A 25,867-nucleotide genomic window follows, 5' to 3' on the forward strand; every position below is an offset into this window, starting at 1 on the left:
TCACTGCCCGGGTCTGAGCTGGTGTGACCAGTGAGGGGGCCAATCTTCTTTTAACAGGATTTAGAAGGGGAATGGCTTGGCTTGAGGAGGGTTTCTCTTTGAGAATGTCCTCCACAAAGTCTTGTTCGGGTACCGCCTCCTGAGTAGTGATCTGAAAGTTATGTGCTGCCTTCCTTAAAATGACATTGAAGGCCATTTGGTTGTCTACAGCCGGGGTAGATGGAGGAGAATCCAGACATAAAACATCAGTGTCCTGATCTTGTGTGGGGAGCGTCCATGGCTCAGTTTCCACTTGCTGGCTTTCCTCCCAGTTGTCCATGGCATCCGCCTGGTCCTCAGGGTAGTCCTGCAAGAAGGAGGGGTCTTTCTCTTCACAGTGGACAGAAGCCGAGGGCTGAGAGTCCAGATTTTCTTGGAAATGTGAAGATGATAGGAGGGTCTTCACAAGATCTCTTAGGGGGAAGGATGTTCAGAAAGCGAGACAATCCTTTCAAGACGATCCATGCACCCTTCGAATTTCTCCCATGTCCACTTGGAGGAACCAGAAGGGCCTAAAGGTGGAAAACTCTTTCCCGCCCTTTGGCGTCGAAATTGGTCTTCAAGGGTGTTGGACAGAGATTCCTGACTGTCCTCGTAGGTTTTGTGGTATCATGGTGTGTCTTTAGACTTGTCCGCGGCACGCTCCATGTGTTTCAACGGTGTAGGTAGCAGCCCAACTGCTGAAGTAATTCTCGCGATACTGTCCTCAATCTCCGCTGAATCGGCGTGAGTTAACAGGTTAAAAGGGTTATCGGTAGATTTACGGTCTACCGTGGTGTTAGAGGGCCTAGCAGTAGATTTTACGCCTGGGGAAAGGTTAGGAAGCCTAGTAGTAGGTTTCGGGCATAGCGGGCCTTTAGGGACCGTCGGAGCTTCGAATGACCGCGCTTCGACATGTAAACCTGATTTAGGGGTAGCGCCCTTGTTTTTGTAGTGCCCAGTCGCACTACGCGGATGCGGGGAAGATTGCTGATCTACCCAATCACAGGAATCCTCTGAAATTTGACGGCCCTGTGGCCGCTGTCACTTTTTTCGACAGAACCGTTGAAATCGGTGGTGGGGTTGTGTGCTTAATGTTTTGTGGTTTTTATACGCCCCTGTCGCTGGGTGTTGTGCCTGAAGCGAGACTTGCATCAGGCCCGGAGGGGTCAGGGACCGGTGGGGCAGACCTAGAAGTGCCGCCTCAAGGTCTATGACATTCGATACAGATGATTGGTCATCTGAGGTGCCCCAGTCACTTTCAGCGGGTGTGGCAATGGGGGAAGAGGGTCCAGCACGTGACATACCATACGCGGCCAACCGCTCTACACAACGCTCCTTAAGGGGTCTTAGACCGAAGGAGCTTACAAGCCACACACCGATTCTCATCGTGAGATAATGTGAAACAAGAATTACATGTTCTGTGCTAGTCTTTCCACAGGTACCTGGCCCTACACTTAGGGCTGAACCTAAATGGTGTCCTTTCCATAGCGAAAGGTATAAACAAAGATGACCAGACCTAAATGTGAAAGAGGAAAGGCATAACAGAGATATGGCCACCCTGACCCCACTCTCCCTACTGTGTAGGCCGGCCAGAGGGCCCAGCCACGTGGTTGACTCAGCCGCCGGATCTTAGTGACTTAAGGGGGAATAACCGACAAAGTCAGAAGATAAACAATGTCTTTCATGAAGAGCTCTGCAATAGGGCGACCAGTATCTGGGTGAAAAAAAAACAATCTGAGGGACCTTGGCGCATGAGGGATTTTGGGTACACTACACGTCACGATAAGGATAGTGTTACAGACACGCCTATGGCGATGTCCTCTTTCGGTCCCAGAAAGACGAGATGCAATACTCTGCGGTTACCACTGGATGTCAGACCATATGCACAGCATGTGATTCTGAAGAGATTAACAAGCATCAGAAACGTGAATCCCTGTAGTCGTAGATAGGTCACCACCGGAGCCAGGCACTTGAAGACTCTGGGCGCTGAGTCCGAAGGTGATAACCTTGAAATGGTAATGCTTCCCGTCCGATACTTTTCGTGTATGGGGACGTGGAAGTACACGTCCTCCAGATCCAACAACAGAAAGTCTTTCTCCTCCAGCTGGCCGAGCACATGCGGCAGCGTGACCATCCTGAACCTCTGGGACTTTATGTACTTGTTGAGTCGTCATAGATCGAGAATGGGCCTCCTTGCCCCGGTCTTCTTTCTTACAATAAAGTATCGAGAGTAAACTCTGCAGGCCCGGAGTTGCTTTGGAACCAGCTCCATCGCCTCTGTGCTTAACATGGCCCTAACTTCCAGCAGAAGTTGAGGGATGTGTTGTTCCCGTCGGTCACTGGTGGTATTCGCTGACACTTCAGTTGAAATTCTAAAGTATGTCAGTGGGCGAGAGTGTCCAGCATCCATCGATTGGTGGAGATGGTCTCCCACACACTGATGAACATCACCAGCCGGCCTCCCACCAGGGTGTGCCAGTGGGGGCCCGACTTCTCGACCGATTCAGTCCTGCTTGGAGGCCAGCACGCCGCCCTGGGAGCCTTCATGACGACGGCCGTTTCCGAAGGCCTAGGAGCGACCCCTGCTGGCTTCCTGGGTCGTGGAACGGAGGGGTTGGCGGTAAGAGGATGAGCCCTCGCCAAAACCCTTAGAAGACCTACAAGACTAACCTCCAGTGGAACGCAAGTTTGCGTGGTGCTGTTGCACCGTGCCCAAGGCACGGGCCATCTCCGTGACGGTCTTGATGGCCTGGAGGGATTCATCGACTGCCTTCCCGAAAGGGTTGTCTCCCGTCTAAAGTTGGTGGCCTTGAGCCAGCCACGACGGAGACAAACCCTGTTCCCCCATCTGGCAGAAACAAGAGTCTGCAATGTCCAGGGCCAGAGTGATGGCGTGGTCTGATGCCACCTCACCTTCCTGAAGAATCTCCAAAGCCTCGACCAGTTTTGTCATCGGGGAGGAAATCCAGGAGAGGAGCCATCTTGTAGCAAAGCTCCCAGTCTCATTTGGCCACGATCGCTAGGGCGTTGGCCGCCTTGAACTTTCTACCCACGGAGTCCAATTTTTTCCCTTTGTTGTTCGGGGGTGCAGAGGACTAGTTCAACGACTTCTTCCTGGTGGCCGCCGAGATCACAGAGTCCGGAGAGGGCTGAGACTGTAGACACTTAGTCGCAGACTCCGGCACCCGGTATTTCAGTTCAAGCCGGTCTCTCTTCGCTAGCGCGGAGGTGGGGTTCCTCAGCAGCGCCCTTCATCCCAGACGTCGTCCAGGAGCGGTACCGACAGAATGGTCTTCGTTTTCGCCTCCCGGCGCTGGTATAGGAAGCCCTCTCCTGGAGTGAGCTGGAAAAGCTCAGACACATGGGCGATCATTGAGTGGAAGGCTCCCACTTCATCCGGCAGAAAAGCCTGTGGTTGCGGGGCCATCATGCAGTCGTCTGTGTACGTTGTCTGTGTCCGTTCCCGTCCCGTGGAGGGGGGGGGGGGGGGGGGATAGACAGGGGGGAGGGGGTACAGCGACTGTTGAAATGGAGGCCTAGGGTGCCTCCTCCTTTTCTTCGACAGTGGTTGCCCCGATGTCAACGGGGTCACCGCTGGTGGTGCCGTCGGCATCCTCTTCTGAATCTCCAACACCAGAGTGTGGAGAGTCAAGAGAATATCCTGCAACAGGTCTCTAGGTAGGTACCTTGGGGACAGGATCGCTGGGCCCATCGCCCATGTCGTCCCAGTTATTGTCGTCACCTCAACGATCTCCTTGTCGTCACAACCCTCCTCTGGGATGGCGGGGACGGAAACTCTCTCATAAGAAATGTCTGTGCCCTGGAGATCTTCGCCGCCCCCACGGCCCCCTTCTTTGGGTCCTGAGGGGATCCGTCTCGTGCTTAAGTACGGCATCCTCTTCCCCAGAGTCTGGACGAATCCTCCCGCCTGGGAGGAAGACCCACTCTGGGTGCCACCAGGGCACCCTGGACCAGGTCAGCCCCTTTTGCCTTCGAGAGGCCGACAGCGACCATCTCGATGGAAGAGGATGTTTTCGCCTGGATCACACAGGGCCTTCACGGGCAGGTCAGACACCTAGTGAAGGCTTGGCCTTCTCCGGTCTCTCCCGCAGCTTCCCTGGGGTAGCTGACTTCCTTTTGGAAAAAGAGATGGAGGCAGATGGAGGCACCCTGACCGCTGCGGGTTCCGCTCGTGCGGCGACCATGATGGAAGCGGACTCGCAGTGCTTGGCCTGGTCTTGGGCCCACAAGGATTGACCGCCCTCAAAGGACGTAGAAGCCCGCTCTGGATGGCTGGATCCCGATGAGGCATGCCCCTGTTAACCACCCGAGCTAAAGGACCTGGCATTGAGCCACGCCGCCAGCCGGACGTGTCGATCCTAAATCGTGCACTTGGAGAAGCCACGGCAGATCTCACAATCTTCTTCCTGGTGCGTCAGGTGTAGACAAAGGGCATTGGGATTCGTCCGGTAAAAGATTCTGCAAACCGCAGCTTGTGCACAGCTTGAAGAGGGAATACCCGTCCTTCTCCTCAAACAATCTGGCGCGGTGTAGGCCTTCCAGAAACTTCCAAGAAGAAATACTCTACAATTTCTGCCCTTGAGGGGCGATGAAAGTTTGCGAAAAACGTGTCCCCGTTAATCGGATGGATAAACGATGTAGCACACAGGCTCGATTGAACGGAAAACAGAGGTTTCCTACCAAAAAAGTGTCAAAAAACACAGAAGCTCAAAGAGCAAAACGCGAGGACTCCCAACACTTGAACGTGTGGTAAAGATCTGAAGATGGCTGCCAGAGGAGGGGCTTAGGGAGCTGGCAATCATTGGCTGGGGCAGTATGACACAGAGCTGAGTGATTGGTTTATAGGAGAAAGACAGTTTAGAAATGAAAGTAACGCTATTTTCTTTTACAGAGGATTCCCAGCCTGACCACAGGGAATATTCATGAGCATGTGAATCCATGCCAGAACCCATGCTGGAGAACATGCGTGTTATGCAACTTTGTATGCAGTACCCTTTGGGTGCACTACAACAACCCAGACCTCCTGGCAATAGGAACCCAACCTTTGGTATAAGCTTGTACTACACAGGTTGGTAGCGTGTTGAGCAGCCAGGCTTATCTCAAGAGGGGTCAATGTGAGCGGTAGGGGAGTTAGAGAGATTCACAGTGACAAGTATTCAATTAAACACTTACACACAAGGTTTCTTGAATAAACAATTATTAATTTATCAGTCAGTTAGAGTAAGCCATCTTCAGAAGGGAGAAATATAGAAGCAACACACAAATACACTGCAAAACTGCACACTCTTAGTTTCGAAATCAGTAAAGACCCTTTTGGGATGGCCCACAGTCACAACCTATACCCTCAGGCGACATCAATAGTTGATCAAACAACAAACAAGAGATCACAAATATTCTTAAGCAGGCAAATACTTTTAGATCCCCTCAGCAGAGTCATTCAGTAGAACAGGTTAAGCCAATGTCAATGGGTATAAGTCTATATGAGCTGAAGCACTTCTGGTAGTCAAGTAGGAAAAGTATTTGCACAATGCTTTAGAAGTCTTTGAAGAAAAGAAAAATCAATGTAGGGCCACAAGTGGTTTAGGCTAGTGAGTAGTAGAAGATGCAAGCAACTCTACAGTAAGAGGTAAGTTCTCCCAGACTTTACAGTACCTTTGGATTGAAGAAAAAGTGCAGCAGATGACTACTGTTCCTGTGCAGCTCTGCAGATCTCACCGTTCCTGGGCCTCAGTCGTGGGGACAAGAGGGAGGACCTCTGGGGACTCCTGCACTGCAATGGGACTGTCATTGCTCGCTACCGGCAATCTTCAAGCAAGTGGCACTTCACTGTTTCAGCTCCTCGCGACTACCGCAAATAACACTGCGGTTTCTGGTTGTCGAGATGGACTTTTCTGGCTTCTGGGTCCCGCACTCTGTTGAGAGGGCTCAGGCTCGGTCAGTCCTGCTTCCTGGGAGTCTGGAGGATCTTCCTGGAACTCTAGGCCAACTTAAAAGCAACACAATCTGGTGTTCATCTCCCTGGCTATTCGGTTTCCAGCAGCAACTCTGAAAATTCAAACAGCTTCGAGAAGATGTCCAGGTGGCTTACTTTGGAGTTAATTGGTCCCACCAACTCAAGGGGAGAAGTCGTTCTTGCAGGGGCTTCTTTGTCGATACGTATTTGCAGTTTCAGCACAGCAGCAGGGCTTCATCGGGCAAACCAAAGGTCCAGGAGTTGCAGCAGGTATCCTGTTCAAGTAGTTCTTCGGTTCCTTCGTCCAGTGGTCGACTCTGCCTTCCAAGCCAAAAGCCTTGCCTTTTACTCAGTTCTCTCCCATTCATTGAAGCCCAGCTGTCAGTCACCGAGCAGGGTGGCTGTCCTTGCCGGAAAGTCAGGTGGTCAATCACTACAGAGTGCATTTGGGTCTCCTAGGAGACGAAGCACAAGGAGTTTTGGGCACCTTCCTCACTTCCTGCTCACCCCAGACACCCCAGAGCCAGAGGCGGGCTTCACTCGTGAATCCCGCCAAAAGCAAAGCGAACAAACGGACCAAACCTGGTTTGGCACACAGAGTAAATCTCAAGAAGGACCTTTCCACAAAGAAATGGTGAAAAAAGAAGACCGGGGCCATTTTGACAAAAATGGCACCCTTGGGTGCTTTACTGCAGCTGCAAACGCAGCCCGCGGTAAATGCACACCACGGTAGTTAAAAGTAAACCACTGCCACCAGCCATTCATCCAGGAAAGGCTAACATAAAAATGTTACATGAGATGCTAGACAAAGGGGATACCAAGTAACCCCTACAGCACCCCATTGTAAAATAGTGTGTGCTGGGTCTAGAAAAAGAGTCTCACTCTCTCCAGGTTAAAATAAATCAAGTCCTCAAAATCCAGCAAAGTTGCTGGGGGTCTCTAAGGTGGAGGGAATTAGCACATTTCTGAAAATTCTCCCTACCAATGCTTTATCACAAGGAAAATAAAAGAAAAAGGGAAGCCCAGGGGGCTCCCCAGCAACACTGAACACTGCTGTGTGCTGCAAAAGTTAATTGCAGATAAATATAAAGTTGGAGGAAAGCATGATTCCAAAAGTATGGAGAGACACAAAAATGACTCCCATAGCCGGAGTAAAAGAATGGGTGAGTGGGGAAAAAGGTTACCACTCGCTGAGGAACAGACAAAAGAAATCCACCAGTCCAGAAAAAAAGTGTTGGTGGTGTCACCAGTGAAAGATTTGGCATAAAATCTACCCAACATTTACCCAACAATGAGCCATTTCATAAAAAGAAGCAAGCGCCTAGGTTACTTACGCACATATGACCTCGCAATGCTTCTGTGATACGGAACACTGCATTACAGCGTGGGCAAGATTTTCGTCCTTCTACGTCATACACCAATGGAGGAGGGGAAGTCACTAAAGGAAAAAAAATGCAAGGTGTTACTTGATACCACAAAGCATCTAAATTGATCTCCCTACTATCCGAGAACCCACCCACCTCTTGCCTGTCCTCATTATTGGAGGGAATCTCCACACTATACCTGCAACATCACCCTTCTCTATTTGTCATATGGTAATGTTCTGATGACAGCAATTCCTCCCCAGAGATTCATCATCTTCTGAAATTCAACCCAGAGTATGATAAGGAAAGTTTAGCAGCCATCAGGTGGCGTAGTGAAGCTTTGTGGCGGCTTCTTCACCCCCTTAGGTGTCCCGAAGGAGCACCACCCACACAATCTTGAGCTGCTGGTACTCTATTTGCATTTTTACACAGACAACTGCAAGGAACGGAGGAACAGGCACACGTAAAAATATTTTAGGGTTTGCAAAACTTCCAACTGTGAAATATTTCAGTACTTAATTTATTTGTATTTGTATTGTTTTATATAGTGCCTTAATCCAAGGTGCTTCACAGTTAACAAGTAACACATAAAACATGGAACAGTAGAAGCAAAACAGTAAACATGAATCAAACCATAAAATCGGTATTTAGAACAATTTGCAAGTAAGAAGGGAGAGGAGTGGGGTAGAGAAGGATCGAGAGGGAGAGAGAGTTATGAGTGAAGTGAGCAACAAAAGAGGAAATCATAGGAGAGGAGGGGACAGATAAAGAAAAGAGAATAATAGAAGGAGGGAGGTGATAGAGAGAGGGGAAGGTATCAGGGAGGGGAGTGAAGAAGTTCTTTCAGTGAGGAGCGGAAAGAGGAATAGGTGGGGGAGCAGCGGATAGAGAGAGGTAGGGAGTCCGAGTGTAAGGGGGGGCAAGAAGCTGAAAGGAGCAGAAACGAGAAGAGGCACATGGTGAGGGGGGGGAACAGAAAGTAAGAAGAGATCAGCGGAACAAAGGGAGCGAGAGGGGGTATAGAATGAGAGGAGAGAAGAGAGGTAAGGAGGAGCACGGTCATGAAGAGATTTAAAGACCAGAGAAATGAAGTGAGATTTAAGATGGGAGTGGAAAGGAAGCCATCCTAGGTAAGAAAGTAAGTTGGAAATAGAGTCATGAGAAGAGAGTAGACAGAGTACGTACGGCAGAGTGATCAAGGGATTTGAGGGGGGGGGCAAGATGGGAAGCGAGAAGAACAATGGAAAAGGAGAGAGAAGATGAGGGAGGAAATTAAGAGTTTGGTAGCATGGAAGGTGAATTTATCCTGTAAAGCAGGAGGGTGACAAAGTATCTGTTAGAGAAACAAACAATCCCCCAAAAGAACCTTAGCAAGGGCAAGTAATGAGTCCTTCTAATTACTAAGTTTGTTAGGAACGATTTTTCACAGACCTCGGATAAGGGGGGTAGAACTGCTTAGTCTAAGTGGTAAACAGTGTCCATTGAGATGGACCAAAAGTATCTCAATTTGAAGAATAGCAGAGCAGTCAGGCTTCTATCTAGGAGAGGGATCTGCTGTTAGGGAGAATTCTCTTATAAGGCTAATTTCCCAAACCTAGTGAGTCCCCCAGCAGCTTTGCTGGATTTTTGGGGTTTGTTTTTTTCTCCTGCTAAGAGTGAGACTCTTTTCCTCCCACTCTTAGGCATGATTTGAGGTATGTCTGACTCTTTGTGTGCTTATGGGCTATGGGGTTTTCTTTCTTCTCCATAGGGTATCATCTATTTTTTATGTGTGTGTTACACAGCACCCTCGGTGCAATAACACAGGGTTGTCATAGTGACCCCCAAACATAGACTCCATACCCTGGGACTGACTACTGTCTCCCAGGGCATGTAAATTCATCATTGGCTTTACTAGTCCTAAACTGTGAACAGAAACAGTACAAACCATCATATTGTGGAACTACAGGAAGGGGTTAATTATATTGCCCCTGGGTCTGTTTTCAAGCGGGCACTATCCAGTCCCCCCCTTGTCGGGTTTCTGGCTGGTGGCAGTGGTTACCACGCGAAATATTCCACCGGAATATTCTCTACGGGATTTTCCCATTGATTTTAAATGCACCACTTTTTGGTGCAATGTTAAAGATACCGCCGGTTTATTTATTTAATATTAAATCAACGGTTGGGTCTTTTTGCCAGAACTCTTTTCAAAAATGCCGTTCGTGTCCGTCTCTGTAACTCTGACCAAGGCCGAGCCCTTTGTTCCACTTTTTGGCGGGCTTCTCCACAGAAGCCCTCCAAATGGTGCCACTCTGTCTGGGTTCCACAGGATGGGTGGGAAGGGGAATTGGCACCCTGGACTGCGATGCCTCAGCAACTCAAGTCGCACTCTGTTCCGATTGGACCAGTGGTGAGCCGCCCGGCTCACCACTTAGCATGTTGGAGTGACAGCTAGGCTGTTGAATGGGGGTTTTTCTGCATAAAAGCAGGGCCTTTGGGACTGGAACTTCAGAAATCGCCACAGGACCTAAGAATCCGAAGAGGGAAGAAGCTGAGCCATCTGCAACGACGACACCACTGGTGAAGCCCTGCTGCAACTACCTCACCACTTTCCCGACGACAAGAGAAGATCTTCTGCTGGACGAGTCTTCTTCCTCTGAGCTGGTGGGACCAACCAGTTCACCCCTTTTGCCTTCCAAAGATGTCTCTTGGTCGAATCGCCCGTGCCAAGCACCCCGGAGGCCGGATAGCCAAGCTTCAGCACTTTGACCGCGAATAAAAGGAACGCACCTTTTATCGACAAACTCTGCGGCTGGTTTCATCGCTGTGCAGTGCAATGACTCCATGTTTCCTCCTCGACGAGATCCTCTCTTCCCCTGGTCGAAACAACGAACTGCAACCACTGCTAGGAACAACTGCCACCGCTGGAGCTTCCTCTCTCTTTAAGGTACTGTGTCCTGCCTGGCCTCCCTTTCTTCGGTTTGCCCAAGGTGACCCTTAAATCCTTGGCTTGCCAACTGGGTTGGCCCCAGACCTTCCAACTTTACTTTCTTGAATCACCCCAACCTCTTTTGAACATTCTGCAAAGACTTTTAGTGCATTTTAAACTGTGTGATCCTGGGCACATTTCGCTTTGTTCCATTTAAAGTGGGCCTGGCCTATGAACTTTGGCTCTACAGTATTTACTGCCTTTATTCCCTTGCTGAGAACTCCTAAAAGTGTTGGGACCTGTTTTAATTCTATGCTCTGCCTTTTTCTCTCCCTTTACCTGAACTATTGGAGTGCGATCAGGTTATGCGCTCACATCTGTTTTAACAAATCGTGGTGTTTTAACTCCGACTTGTCTGATAGTTATCAAGGGAGGTGTGTATACTTTACCTGGCTGTTTTTTAACTTGCTTTTGATTTAGAGTGCTAGTATATTGCCCAAAGTGTGTTTTAAATAAATCATTATATACTTTTTATACAAAGCTCTGGTCAGTGTTTGTTTGCTCTACTGTGTTTTTTAGCCCTATTGTGTATACTCTATATACTGCCCTACTCTTCTTGAGAGAAGTCCGACTGCTCAGCCACAGCTACCAGATAAATCTGGATGTTGCAGACTGCTACCAATTGGGTTTACTGCTTACTCCTGTAGTCTTAATCTTTTTTGCAGTGTTCCCTAAGGGAACTGCACAGGATTCTGCCTAACATCTGCTGGTTACAAAGTACAAGCCCCAGAATAAACTAACTGCACCTAATATATTTTAGCAATATGACATTACCCAGCATTCGATTTTCTGTGGCTTGTATCTGCTTAGAGTCACAAGAAATCCCTTATAAATTCATGCACTTGCCAGTGTGAGTGAGAGGAGAGAGGGCGAGAGATGTGTGTCTCAATCTCTCCCAGGAAAGTGTGGAACTGTAGTCCCATTACACATCCAGGGTACCAGAGAGTCTAGGTGTGGGGCATGAGTGAAACCAGTAGTTCCTGATTAGACAACTACTGGCTCTTTGAATGCTGCAGATCCTTGCCATTGGCGGACTTACCTCCAGCCTAAATTTTGGCCAAGAAGAGGACTTCTGCAGCCATTTCTTCAGATAAATGGTGGTGCCAAGAATCCCCCGCAGACTAACAGCTGACTGAAGTCCAAAGAAAATGTCTGTAGAGGCCAGGCATGCTTTCCTGGTATGGCCCAGTGAGGCCCTGTTGGACTACTTGATCTCAGGAGACCCTCTGGAGACCCTGAGCAATGCTTCAGCCCTTGGACTAGTGGGAGCACCTAGTCTAAACGCCTTCGAAGATCCAGCCGTCCGGAGCCTTTGGAAGTGGCCCTGGACCACCTGGTGGACTGACCAGCTATCTCCTGGGATACCTTGCTAGAACTGTCGCTGTTCTGCGGTTGACCCCAGAACTTTGGTGGTCGCCAGCTTGTTGCCTTCCTGCTTAATTTCAGCACCCACGCATCAAGGGATCCAGTCCTAGGGAGGCTTCTGAAACCACCTGTTAGGGAGAATCCTCTGTTTAGGCTGAATTTCCTAACCTAGTGAGTCCCCCAGCAGCTTTGCTGGATTTTTGGGGTTTATTTTATTCTCCTGCCAAAAGTGAGACTCTTTTACCCTCACTCTTGGGCATGAGTTGAGTGTGTTTCTTTGAATCTAGATGTGTTTAATGGGCTATGGGGTCTTTTACCCCATAGGGCTTCATGTGTTTTTGTGATGTGTGTTACACAGCACCCTCAGTGCAGTAACACAGGGGTGTCATAGTGACCCCCCAGTATAGACTCCATACCCTGGGACTGACTACTGTCTCCCAGGGCATGTAAAGTCACCATTGACTTTACTAGTCTTAAATTCTGAACAGAACCAGTACAAACCATCATATTGTGGACGTACTGGCTGGGGCAATTCAATTTCCCCGGGGTCTGTTAGTCGAGGGGGCACGTCTCCGTCCCCCCTGATCGAGTTTTGGCTGGTGGCAGTGGATACTACTTTTTATATTCAACCGCGAATATTTCTCTATGGGATTTTCCCATTGTTCGAGGCTACTATCTTTATTTATTTAATTACGATAGCCTCGAACATACCGTCGGTTTATTTAATTAATATTAATTCTCCGGTTGGTATTTTTTGCCAAAACTCGGTTCTAAAATGGCGTTTGTGTTCTCTTCTGTGACTCCCACCCCAAGTCGAGCCTTGTGTTCCACTTTTTGGCGGGCTTCTCCACAGAAGCCCTCCAAAATGGTGCCACTCTGTCTGGGGTACTTAGGAGGGGTGGAGGGGGATTTAGGCACCCTGGACTGAGTTGCCTAGGCAACTCAAGTCGCACTCCGTTCTGATTGGTCCAAGTGGTGTGCCGGCCGGCTCACCACTTAGCATGTTTGAGTGACAGCTAGGCTGAGTGAATGGGGGTTTTCTGCATGAAAACAGGGCTTTGGAGACTGGAACTTCAGAAGTCGCCACAGGACCTAAGAATCCGACGAGGGAGAAGCTGAGCCGACCTGCCACGACGACACCACCGGTGGAGCCCTGCTGCAACTACCTCACCACTTTCCCGACGACAAGAGAAGATCTTCTGCTGGACGAGTCTTCTTCCTCTGAGCTGGTGGGACCAACCAGTTCACCCCTTTTGCCTTCCAAAGATGTCTCTTGGTCGAATCGCCCGTGCCAAGCACCCCGGAGGCCGGATAGCCAAGCTTCAGCACTTTGACCGCGAATAAAAGGAACGCACCTTTTATCGACAAACTCTGCGGCTGGTTTCATCGCTGTGCAGTGCAATGACTCCATGTTTCCTCCTCGACGAGATCCTCTCTTCCCCTGGTCGAAACAACGAACTGCAACCACTGCTAGGAACAACTGCCACCGCTGGAGCTTCCTCTCTCTTTAAGGTACTGTGTCCTGCCTGGCCTCCCTTTCTTCGGTTTGCCCAAGGTGACCCTTAAATCCTTGGCTTGCCAACTGGGTTGGCCCCAGACCTTCCAACTTTACTTTCTTGAATCACCCCAACCTCTTTTGAACATTCTGCAAAGACTTTTAGTGCATTTTAAACTGTGTGATCCTGGGCACATTTCGCTTTGTTCCATTTAAAGTGGGCCTGGCCTATGAACTTTGGCTCTACAGTATTTACTGCCTTTATTCCCTTGCTGAGAACTCCTAAAAGTGTTGGGACCTGTTTTAATTCTATGCTCTGCCTTTTTCTCTCCCTTTACCTGAACTATTGGAGTGCGATCAGGTTATGCGCTCACATCTGTTTTAACAAATCGTGGTGTTTTAACTCCGACTTGTCTGATAGTTATCAAGGGAGGTGTGTATACTTTACCTGGCTGTTTTTTAACTTGCTTTTGATTTAGAGTGCTAGTATATTGCCCAAAGTGTGTTTTAAATAAATCATTATATACTTTTTATACAAAGCTCTGGTCAGTGTTTGTTTGCTCTACTGTGTTTTTTAGCCCTATTGTGTATACTCTATATACTGCCCTACTCTTCTTGAGAGAAGTCCGACTGCTCAGCCACAGCTACCAGATAAATCTGGATGTTGCAGACTGCTACCAATTGGGTTTACTGCTTACTCCTGTAGTCTTAATCTTTTTTGCAGTGTTCCCTAAGGGAACTGCACAGGATTCTGCCTAACATCTGCTGGTTACAAAGTACAAGCCCCAGAATAAACTAACTGCACCTAATATATTTTAGCAATATGACATTACCCAGCATTCGATTTTCTGTGGCTTGTATCTGCTTAGAGTCACAAGAAATCCCTTATAAATTCATGCACTTGCCAGTGTGAGTGAGAGGAGAGAGGGCGAGAGATGTGTGTCTCAATCTCTCCCAGGAAAGTGTGGAACTGTAGTCCCATTACACATCCAGGGTACCAGAGAGTCTAGGTGTGGGGCATGAGTGAAACCAGTAGTTCCTGATTAGACAACTACTGGCTCTTTGAATGCTGCAGATCCTTGCCATTGGCGGACTTACCTCCAGCCTAAATTTTGGCCAAGAAGAGGACTTCTGCAGCCATTTCTTCAGATAAATGGTGGTGCCAAGAATCCCCCGCAGACTAACAGCTGACTGAAGTCCAAAGAAAATGTCTGTAGAGGCCAGGCATGCTTTCCTGGTATGGCCCAGTGAGGCCCTGTTGGACTACTTGATCTCAGGAGACCCTCTGGAGACCCTGAGCAATGCTTCAGCCCTTGGACTAGTGGGAGCACCTAGTCTAAACGCCTTCGAAGATCCAGCCGTCCGGAGCCTTTGGAAGTGGCCCTGGACCACCTGGTGGACTGACCAGCTATCTCCTGGGATACCTTGCTAGAACTGTCGCTGTTCTGCGGTTGACCCCAGAACTTTGGTGGTCGCCAGCTTGTTGCCTTCCTGCTTAATTTCAGCACCCACGCATCAAGGGATCCAGTCCTAGGGAGGCTTCTGAAACCACCTGTTAGGGAGAATCCTCTGTTTAGGCTGAATTTCCTAACCTAGTGAGTCCCCCAGCAGCTTTGCTGGATTTTTGGGGTTTATTTTATTCTCCTGCCAAAAGTGAGACTCTTTTACCCTCACTCTTGGGCATGAGTTGAGTGTGTTTCTTTGAATCTAGATGTGTTTAATGGGCTATGGGGTCTTTTACCCCATAGGGCTTCATGTGTTTTTGTGATGTGTGTTACACAGCACCCTCAGTGCAGTAACACAGGGGTGTCATAGTGACCCCCCAGTATAGACTCCATACCCTGGGACTGACTACTGTCTCCCAGGGCATGTAAAGTCACCATTGACTTTACTAGTCTTAAATTCTGAACAGAACCAGTACAAACCATCATATTGTGGACGTACTGGCTGGGGCAATTCAATTTCCCCGGGGTCTGTTAGTCGAGGGGGCACGTCTCCGTCCCCCCTGATCGAGTTTTGGCTGGTGGCAGTGGATACTACTTTTTATATTCAACCGCGAATATTTCTCTATGGGATTTTCCCATTGTTCGAGGCTACTATCTTTATTTATTTAATTACGATAGCCTCGAACATACCGTCGGTTTATTTAATTAATATTAATTCTCCGGTTGGTATTTTTTGCCAAAACTCGGTTCTAAAATGGCGTTTGTGTTCTCTTCTGTGACTCCCACCCCAAGTCGAGCCTTGTGTTCCACTTTTTGGCGGGCTTCTCCACAGAAGCCCTCCAAAATGGTGCCACTCTGTCTGGGGTACTTAGGAGGGGTGGAGGGGGATTTAGGCACCCTGGACTGAGTTGCCTAGGCAACTCAAGTCGCACTCCGTTCTGATTGGTCCAAGTGGTGTGCCGGCCGGCTCACCACTTAGCATGTTTGAGTGACAGCTAGGCTGAGTGAATGGGGGTTTTCTGCATGAAAACAGGGCTTTGGAGACTGGAACTTCAGAAGTCGCCACAGGACCTAAGAATCCGACGAGGGAGAAGCTGAGCCGACCTGCCACGACGACACCACCGGTGGAGCCCTGCTGGACCGGCTCGCCACTTTTCCCGACGACAGAGAAGCTCTCCCGCCGCAGAGTCTTCTTCCTTTGACTGGTGGGGATAACCAGTTTCACCGTCTTTTCGCCTTCCCGACGTATCTCGTGGCCGCCTTGCCTGTGCCAAGCACCCCGGCAACCGGGATACCACGTTTTACCACGACCGCAAATTAAAGGGTACTACCTTTAACCGGAAAACTTTCGGCTGGTTTCTTCCCTGGTAGTGCAACGACCTTCATCTTTCCTCCAAGTCGAGACCTTCTCTTCCCCTGGACGACGACGAGACTTGCACCCACTGCCAGGAACAACTGCCACCGCTGGAGGATCCTTCCCACTTAAGGTACTGTGTCCTGCCTGGCTTCCCTTGCCAACGACTGTACGGGGTAGATTTAGCCCCCGGCTTTCGAACCTGGGTTAGCCTGGGACACCCTGGCTAAAGTTTTCTGAGCCTCTCTAAACTCTTTTCGAACTCTCTGCAAGACTTTCTAAGCCTAGTGTAACTGTGTGATCTTGGGCGCATTTGTGCTCTGCTCTCTCTAAGAGTGGGCCTAGCCTATGGACTTTGGCTCACAAGTGACTTTTGCTCTTCTGCCTTGCTAATAGTGTTCCTAAATCTTAGAGTGGTGTACCTTTCCATATTCTGTCTTCCCCCCCCCCTTTTCATAGACTTATTGGAGTGCCATCTATAGTTAAGCGCTCACCTCCGTATGAAAATAAGTGGTGTTTTACTAAGACTTATCTGATAAGGAATAAGGGTTGTATATATTATAATAGTAACTGTGTTTAGAGTATTTTACAATAAGAGTGCTGGTGTGTTTCAAACAGTGTGTTTTTAAACAAATAATTATATACTTTGATACCAAAGCTCTGGTCAGTGTTTGCTTGTACTATTGTGTCCGAGTGCCTATTGTGTATACTTTGCATACTGCCTAACTCTTCTGGAGGGAAGTCTGACTGCTCAGCCACAGCTACCAGGTAAATCTGGGTGGTACAGACTGCTACCAAGTGGGTTTACTGCTAACACCTGTAGTCCTAAATCTTTTGCAGTGTTCCCTAAGGGAACTGCACAGGTTTCTGCCTAACACCACCACTGGAAGGATGCTTGTTGCCACCTGTGTACGGAGATCATCACTGGAACGTGTCCTCCCCAGTCCTGTGAAGTACCCTGAAGAGGCCTGAGTCACTGAATCTTGCAGATCTTCATCACCAGGAGTTGGATCTTGCTGCTGTACCTAAACGGAGGAATCCTTGCACCGGCAGCTCCTGGGCACCTATCACTGGAACCAACAGCAGGAAATCCAACCTCCAGAGATCCCCTGTAGACCTAGCAAGTCATCTGGGAAAACAGGAGTCAGGGGGGTAAGTAAACAGTACATCTGCCCCCCCGCCACCAGTCCGCCATAGGATAATATTGGGAGTAAATCCCTTTGTCTCCTAACCTTCCATTCCACTGCATTTTGGTCATCGAACCTGGATGGTATTTTATGAAAGAGAACAGCACAAATACTTACCTTCGTACCATTGTTGAATATCTTTCAACTAACACAAGTAAATTCTAACTTACCTGCAAAGCCTCCTTCTGGTGAAAAGCATTGTGACTGCTGTGACATTCTGGGCATAAGGCCCCATTCTTCTTAGGGATTGGACTGATTAAGTTATTGATATCACTTGTGAATTGGCTCCAATCATCTATTGCATTATTTTAATTATAGACCTATGTTGATTAAGTAATTTGATTTTATGGACCTATGTTGAATGTATATGCCATGCATTACTTACCGTAAAAGCATTTCTGATGATTTGATCTACTTATATTCACATGCTGTGCATATAATCCGACATCCATTGGTCACCGCAGAGAATTATATCTTGTCTTTCGAGAATCGAAAGAAGTCGACGTGGGCGTGCCTGTAACACTATCCCTACGTGAAGTGTAGTGTACCCAAAATCCGTCATGCTTTGAGGTCCCTCCGATTGTATTTTTTCTGCCGTGAATGAGTACAGAAACGAGAGAAAGTAGTAAGACGTTCATGTTCCTTCCATCCGAGCGGGGAGGAAGGGTGGGCGCATGTGAATCAAAGAAGATACAATCGTCAGAAATGCTTTTACAGTAAGTAATGCATGTCTTCTGATGCTTGTTAATCTGCTAAGAATCGCATGCTGTACATAGTCTAGCGAGCAGTACCCAGAGTTGGAGGTGGGTTGTGAGAAGGAACAGTAGTGAAAAGATTTCTTAGTACTGCTTGTCCCACCTGGGAATTAGCCCTAGAATGAGTGGCTAGGCAATGGTGTTTTGTAAAGGTGTGTACAGAACTCCACTTTCCGCCTTGCAAATAGACTGTAGGGGAACATTTGCAATGAAAGCTATGGAAGCCCCAGTGCCTTAGAATACGCTCTATGCTTGAAGGGCGTTTCTCTCTTAGCAAGTGTGTAACAGAGAATGATGCATTTGACAATCCACCTTGAGATAGTCAATTTAAAGACAGGACCCCCCCCCCTTCTCCACCAGCTGCCACTGAAACGAAAAATTGGTTGGTCTTTCTCAGTGGTTTAGTTCTGTCCAGGTAAAACATGACTGCTCTATGCACATCTAATGTGTGTAGGCTTCTTTCTGCCATGTTAGTAGGGTTCTGGAAGAAAGTATGCAGTTCAATTGATTGGTTCACAAGGAATTTGGAGATAAATGTAGGCGCAAATCGAGGGTGAGTGCAGAGTACCACCATGTCTCTGAACTGTAACGAAAGGGTCTAGTACTGAAAGGGCCTGCAGTTCACTAACCCTTTGTATAGAAGTGATGGCCACTAGAAAGGCTGATTTATAGGTAAGCTCTTTTAGACTAGCCTTGTGCATAAACTCAAAGGGGGATCCCATGAGTCTAGTCAGTACCACATTTAAGTCCCATCCGGGAGCTGGGTTAGAAATGGGGGGATGAATCCTTTTAACCCCTTCCATGAAAGCCATGAAAATAACTGGTATTTTCCACCACAACACAATCTGCTGTGACGTAGTGTAGGCTGAGAGAACAGCTAAGTGAACCTTCAGGGAATTAAACAGTCCTGAATCCAGTAAGTGGGTCAGGTACAATACAATGCGAGTAGGAGAGCAATCAGGTGTTGGGTTTTCTTGCTTCCCCGAGTATGTCCATACACATCTGAGGAGTTGTAGGTGTCCAAACTCTATGACCTCAGGAGCCAGGCCGCTAGGTTCAGAGTTTGCAGGCATGGGTGAAGTGTCTTCCCTTTGTCCTGAGACAACATGTTGTACGGGCAAGGGAGTTTCACTGGGGGAGATCGAGACATCTCCATCAGATGAGCGAACTAGGGTTTGCGGGCCCACATGGGGGCCACCAGTATCATGGGGACTGATTCCTGGTGCATCTTGAGAACTATCTTGTTGGGTAAGGGAGTCGGGGGAGGAGGGTTTAAGTGTTAACACATTTCCCTGACCATGTGATCCAGAGTCCTTGGAACGGATCTGGGGGTACCTGGAGGCGTAATCTTGGCATTGAGCGTTCCCCAGAGTTGCAAACAGGTTGATCTCTGGGAAGCCCCATTCTGCGAAAACGTTGGAGATGATGTCTTCGTGTAATTGCCATTCGTACTCCACGGGCAGTGGGAAATCTCTGCTGAGTACGTCTGCCAGAGGATTGAGTTACCCTGAAACATGTTGTGACAACAGGAACATGTGTTTGAGAGCCCACTTCCAAATGTTCTGGGACAGTTTGGACAGCCCAGAAGAGCGAGTGCCCCCCTGTTTGTTCAGATAGTACATGGCTGTGGTGCTTTCTGTGAGGATCTGGACTGTCTTTCAGTGCAGGTGTGTCTGAAAGGCTTTCAGTGCTTTGTTCACTGCGAACAGTTCCAACAGATTTGTGTGGTTGGATGCCATGTTTAACGACCAAACTCTGTGTGCCGTCTATTGAAGCAGGTGAGCTCCCCACCTGTGAGAGATGTGTCTGTAGTGAGTGGCTTCCACTGCGGGAGTGGTGAAGGATTTTCCTTTCCGGAGGTTCTCCCTCGACCACCACCGCAGTGAGAGAACGGGGGCTGGCAAGACAACTACTAGATCATCCCATTGTCCGCTGGCCTGAAACCACTAGCTGTTGAGCCACTCCTGCACTGGACGCATGCACAAGCGCACGTGAGGAACCAAATAAATGCATGGCGCCATCATTCCCAACAGTCGCATAGCTTTGCGTACCGTCTCGACTGGCTACATATTGAGGGATTTGAAACATGTTTTGCACCCTCTTGTTGGAGGGGAAGACTAGGCCGTCCTTTGTCCAAATTCGAGCCCCTAGGAACTGCTTGACTTGACTGGGGTCCAAGCTCGTTGGAGAATACTAGGCTGAATAAAAGGTCTATTGTCTTTTCGGTATCTGACAGCCATTTCTGGTAGGAGTCCCCTTTTATGAGCCAGTCGTCGAGGTAAGGATAAACCGGAATGGATAGCCTGCGCAGGTGTGCTGCCGCCACTGCCAGTACCTTTGTAAATACCTTTGGTGCAGACGGTATGCCAAAGGGTAGTACCTTGAACTGATAGTGCTTGTCCTGTATCATGAATCTAGGTATTATATGTGCGCCGGCAACATCGAAATATGAAAGTATGCATCTTTCATGTCTAATGTTGCCATGTAATCCCAGTGTAAGCAGGGGATGACCTTCTGCAAAGTGAACATACAAAACTATTGAGGCTTGACAAATTTGTTTGCTGGGTGCAAATCTAGTACAAGGCGCATAGGGAGATCGTTTTTGGGTACAAGGAAGTACACTGAATAAATAATCTTGTTTATCTGTAGAAGAGGTACGACTTCTATGGCGCCCTTTTCCTGCAGGGTCTCAACTTCTTGTAGCAGGATACGCAGATGTTCTGGCATCAGGAGTCTTGATCGTGGCAGTCTGAATTGGGGGGGTCCGGCAGAATTCTATGCAGTACCCATGGGCAACGGTCTTGAGTACACAATGGTCTGTAGTTATCCCCTCCCATGCTTTAAGAAATTATATTGGCCGGCCCCCGACCGGGGATGCATGGGAGGGGACCCGGATCTGCGGGTCATTTTTGCCCTGAGGCTGGGGAGCCTCGAGGGGTAGAATTCCGGCCCCTTCCTTTACCACGTCATTGACCTTTTCAGGGATATGGGGTGGTGTAGTTTCCTTGGGGAAGAGAAGCAATTATTTCCCGAGCCGTATTGATTTTGATGGAAACGTTGGCCACGAAAGTAACGTCTAGTCCCACTCCCTCTCCTTTGGGAAGGTCTCTGGGTGATTTGATCCAGGGTCTTGAAGGTGTCATGCTCTTCCTTCGCAGTTTCGAGCACTTCGTCAACTGCCTTCCCAAATAAATTAGTGTCCTTCACCGGCTTACTTATAAGTGAAGCTTGAGTCTCTGGTTTAAAACCAGAGTTCCGTAACCATGCGTGCCTCTTCAGGAGGGTACCCTGAGCCAAGGACCTGCTGGCTGTCTCTGCAGCATCCAAAGTATTTTTTAGGATACTTTGCTTAACCTGTCTGCCTTCTGCTACCGTGGAGACGGTTCAGGGACTTCTTGAATGCTCTCTTGTAGCATGGCCCATTGTGCATCGGCATACCTAGCCAACAAAGTCATGTTATTTGCGATGCGAGTGGAAAAAGCTGCAGCCGCTGTGACCCTTTTCCCTAGAGCGTATAGCCTCTTGCACTCCTTGTCAGGTGGTGCCTCCCCAGTTGATAGGGGGACCCCCCCACCCCACTCTATACCTGGTTGTAGTTCCCACCAGTGAGCCTGGAGTAGCATGGCCCCTAATGTAAAGGGGGGCCAGAGAGGGAATGTCGAAACAATTTTTCCACTCTAGGATTCACTGCTCTAGTTCAGGCAGGTGTCAATGAAGGGGCCAACCGCTTTTTGATAGAATTTAACAGAGGAATAGCTTGGCTGGCCGGTGGTTTTTCTTTCAAGATGTCCTCGACAAAATCACCCTCTGGTACAGCTTCCTAGGTAGCAATCTAGAAATGTTCTGCTGCCCTTCTTAATATAGTGTTGAACGCCATTTGGTCGTCAACCGGGGAGGCCTGTCGAGTGGATGTGGTTGGAGGGCGAAGGGGGGTGATCCATGCACAGGGCATCAGGTTCCGGTGCTGGATTAGGTGACTGCCAAGGCTGAGCATCACCCAGATTGGGGTTGTCCCCCCCCCCCCCAACCCTCTGTGCGGTCTATATGAACATCCTCAGTGTCAAAGGGATATTCATCCTGATTGTATTGGTCCACAGGAACCTCATCCTCAGTGAGGCCATAAGTATATTCTTCTTCTTCTCCCTGAGAAGGTTCAAAGACCCTTTGAAGTTTGGCCAGAGGGAGAAGGGCACCCTCCTACCGGGGCCTCTTGGGCGTGGACTTCTCAGAGTTGTACAAACCTCTCTAACATATCCATACATCCCTCAAACTTCTCCATGGTCCAAGCAGATGAACCAGGGGAGCCTAGGGGTGGAAAATGCTCTTATAATGGATCTTCCGTCGCAGAACGGCGAGATTTCTCCTTTAACACCGAAGAAATACATCCATTGCCTTCCGAAAAGTCCTTACGGGAGACCGACGGTTGACGTGTGTCCTTGGACCTCTCTGTGGATTCCGATGAATCCTTCGGCCTATCCTTGGATTTGTCCTTAGGCCTCTCCATGGGTTCCGTCGAGTCCCTCGGCTTGTCCCTGGATTTTGACGGATCCTTGGACCGTTGCTTCTGACTATCCGCCGAAATAATCCTAGCAATGCTTTTGGCAAAATCTTCAGAGGCAGAAGGGCGTCTAGTTCGATCCTGCGGTTGCGCAGTTGTTTTCAGCGGAACCAGGGCCTTCTCGACCATGAACGCCTTCTTCTGATGCATCTCAACGATCTCCTAATTACTGGGGGCAGCGCCCTTCGAGTTAGAATGCCCGGTCGCAAGGCGCACCTGCGGTTGCGGGGAGGGCTGCCGACTGACCATCGGCGGGCACGGGCGAAATATTCTTGTGTGCCCGTTGGCACTATGGGCTACTTCGACTGTTTTGTCGAAGACGTCCCGGGGGTTGTGTCCTTAGCGTGTAAAGAGTGTGTCCTTGTTGCCGGGGTGTACAGTCCCCATAGCAGGACCCGAGTCTTGCCTGACGGGGCTTGGGACGGACGGAGTGGGGGTGCTCTGCCGAGAGGTCAATGACCTCAGAATAGGAGGCCTGTTCGTCACTTAGCGGTTTGTCATACTCGATGGTTGTGGCAGCGGGAGAACTAGACTCGGCCTGCGACAGTTCATAGGCCGCCCACCACTCAAGACGGCGCACCTTTAATGTCTTTGGACGCAGGAGCTTGCAAGCCACACAAGCCGTCTCGTTGTAATTCAAGGGAGGACACCTATTACACTTAAGTTGTTTATCCCTCCAAGGGAATTTGGCCATACACGAAGGACAAAACCTAAACAGAGTCATCTCCATAGCGGAGGAAACAGGGACGACCAGAGGGACCGGCCACATGGTCCTCAGCGCCGACCGGAACACTGTCAATCGAAGGTTGGTGGAACCGGCTTTGGCGTAAATCAGGAAACAGCCGTCAAGGGATTGGACGGTAGGATAATATTTAATAACTTTATAAAATACGACCAATGGTCGAAAAGGATAACAATAGCAAAGTCTCTGGACGAGCTACGCAGAAGGCGACCAGTATGCTGGGCAGAAAAAAACAATCTGAGGGGCCTCGACGCGTGAGGAATTTTTGGCACACTACACGTCATGTAGGGACAGTGTTACAGGCACGCCCATGTCGAGATCACATTTCGATTCTCGAAAGACAAGATGCAATACTCTGCGGTGACCACTGGATGTCTGACTATATGAACAGCATGTGATGCTAAGCAGAAAATCAGCATCAGAAATGTTAATGATTGAGTATTGTGCAATAACATCAACTGCTAGTTTAATTTTGCAGTGTGTGTAGAAGGCCTAGAATAAATATTGTATTTTTATACCCATCAATCTAAATTGAATTACTGTGTATTATATTGTGTCGACTCATTCAGGGCTCCCCAGCCCCCTCTCACACTCCTAAGAAAAGCCTTCACTGCTCTCCAGATTTACCGTGTTTGGGTTTTAGCTAATCTCTCAAGAGTCCACTGTTCATTACAACTAGGGTGGCATCCTAAATGTATCCACCAGGCTAGATTCTAGAAATCCATCTTAACACAGGCAGCACCAAGGAATATCAGGATAGAATGATTAAAAAAACAAATGGTGGGCAGAATAAATATAGGCTTGGTCCATTCCCTTGAGCTCGGAGCAAACTCGGGTGCATTCAGAGATGGTAACTAATACCAGTTTTCACCCAATTAGAGGCCCCAGGGGCAAACCCTCCTTGGAAGATGCATCCAGGGAGGAGGTAGGGATACAATATAAAAAAAAAAAAAAACACCCAAACCCATTTGCCCAGTGTGACTTCTGGAGAAGGTTGTGGTGATGTAATGTTGTAGCATGATAAACAGAGCGATTAGGTGCTGCAGAAGAAACTGGAGATGGAAGAGTAAGAGGAGACTGTGGAAATGGTTTAAAGTGTTTCCATAGCCTCCTTTTTAATGTGTGCCCTTTTTGTTGAATAAAAGGAATAGTACGCTCAAAAATGTTACTGTCCTGATCGTTTGGGCATGTGTTTTCCAGCATACTGTGATCGATCGTAAAAAACGTTCCTATGCATCTTACCTTAGTTTTCCTCACTTTAACACATGCGAAAACAACATGTTGTGCGTGGCCATCGTGTGCTAATCTTATCCGTTGCTGCATCACACTAAATATTGGGCTAATCTTATCCATTGCTGCATCACACTCCGAGTGCCCTCGCGGCACTAAATCATATCACCCGCACCTGAAGCGGACATCAGACGCTTACGCCCCTTTTCACAAAGCCAATGCACGTCTTGTGTCAAGGTTCTCTGAGCACAAGCTATTGACGTGTCTCCATGGAAATGGCTGACGCCCCTTTCCTCAATAAGTATAAACAGACCCCTTCTCATCAAACATCAGAGTTGCTTTTTCAATCATTTCAATGTCTTTTTTGGGCTTGCCCGTGACTCGTTTCTACTCTGTTCAGCTACTTTCTTAGCACAAAGCCCATGCGAACAAGTACTTGCACTAGCATTACTATTGATTTCTATCGGTGCTTGCGTTTTATCCAAAAATGTGTCATAATGGCAACAATACAGCCCTACCAGTACGAGCCGGAGTATTCCGAGGAGGAAGTAATTGAAAGCCAAATATGCGTAAACGATGGGGAAATAGAACGAAATAGAACGATAGTTGGGAAGATGAATCACCGGAGCACGAGCCTGAGCTCAGTCGCATGGAAGATATTTCCACCTGGTGTACCTGCAATCGCTGCAAGATCATGCCAACCGAAGTGGAGAACTGCTGCTGCAAAGAAAACTCTGGATGTTCGGCCTACATATCAGAAGACAGCACCGCTATGCGTTACCGAGCTGTATGACTTCAGGGAAGTTCGCCCTCGCAATCCAAGTAAAGAGTTAATTGTACTCTAGGTGTGATGTCATTTTGACAAGTGAGACGACTAACATTTCATGTTTGTCTCCTGCATTGTAGTAACTTTGATTGATCACTGACAAATGAATGTAGTCTGCAAATTGAATATATTTCTCTCGCTTTTTGCAAATCGGAGTGCATCGCTTACATGTCTTTCACTTTCATCTAAGAAACAATATTTCTCTGTGGCCCAAACCTTTATGGATTGAATGGGTGTTGACTTTTGTAATGTGTCAAGACTTCAAAGGGCAAATTCATTTATCCATGATGTAACTTTTGTAAGGGCAACTATGCCATATAATTCATGATGCTTTTTCAAGTAATGGTGGTACACTTATCAGGTTCATTCAATTACAGTATGTATGTTGCTCTTCCACAGGTGGTACAGTCACATGGTGGCTTTATGGGAGGCTTTGATTCCGCGATCAACGAGTAATACCCGCCTGTGTCGTTGGAGCCATTTCCGCCAAATTCCCCAGTGACAGCGGACAGTACTGGGGATTTTCACACGCTGTGCTGCAACCTCAAATATACAATGTGTAGTTTGTTTGTGCCATCAACAT

At 48.4% G+C, this 25,867-nt stretch overlaps 1 protein-coding gene across 6 annotated transcripts in view; it reads right to left on the minus strand.

Moving 5' to 3' along the window:
• The window catches only part of POGZ (pogo transposable element derived with ZNF domain), a 1,205,269-nt gene that overhangs the window by 478,710 nt on the left and 700,692 nt on the right, over nt 1-25,867 (minus strand). For all 6 annotated transcript variants that reach the window (XM_069650424.1, XM_069650460.1, XM_069650451.1 and 3 more), the window contains exon 8: nt 7,330-7,433. In XM_069650424.1, coding sequence (XP_069506525.1) covers nt 7,330-7,433 — 104 coding nt within the window. The remainder of the gene's footprint in view (nt 1-7,329; nt 7,434-25,867) is intronic.

This window comes from Ambystoma mexicanum, chromosome 1p (genome assembly GCF_040938575.1).
Source record: "Ambystoma mexicanum isolate Mex_15411 chromosome 1p, UKY_AmexF1_1, whole genome shotgun sequence".
Classification (NCBI taxonomy): domain Eukaryota; kingdom Metazoa; phylum Chordata; class Amphibia; order Caudata; family Ambystomatidae; genus Ambystoma; species Ambystoma mexicanum.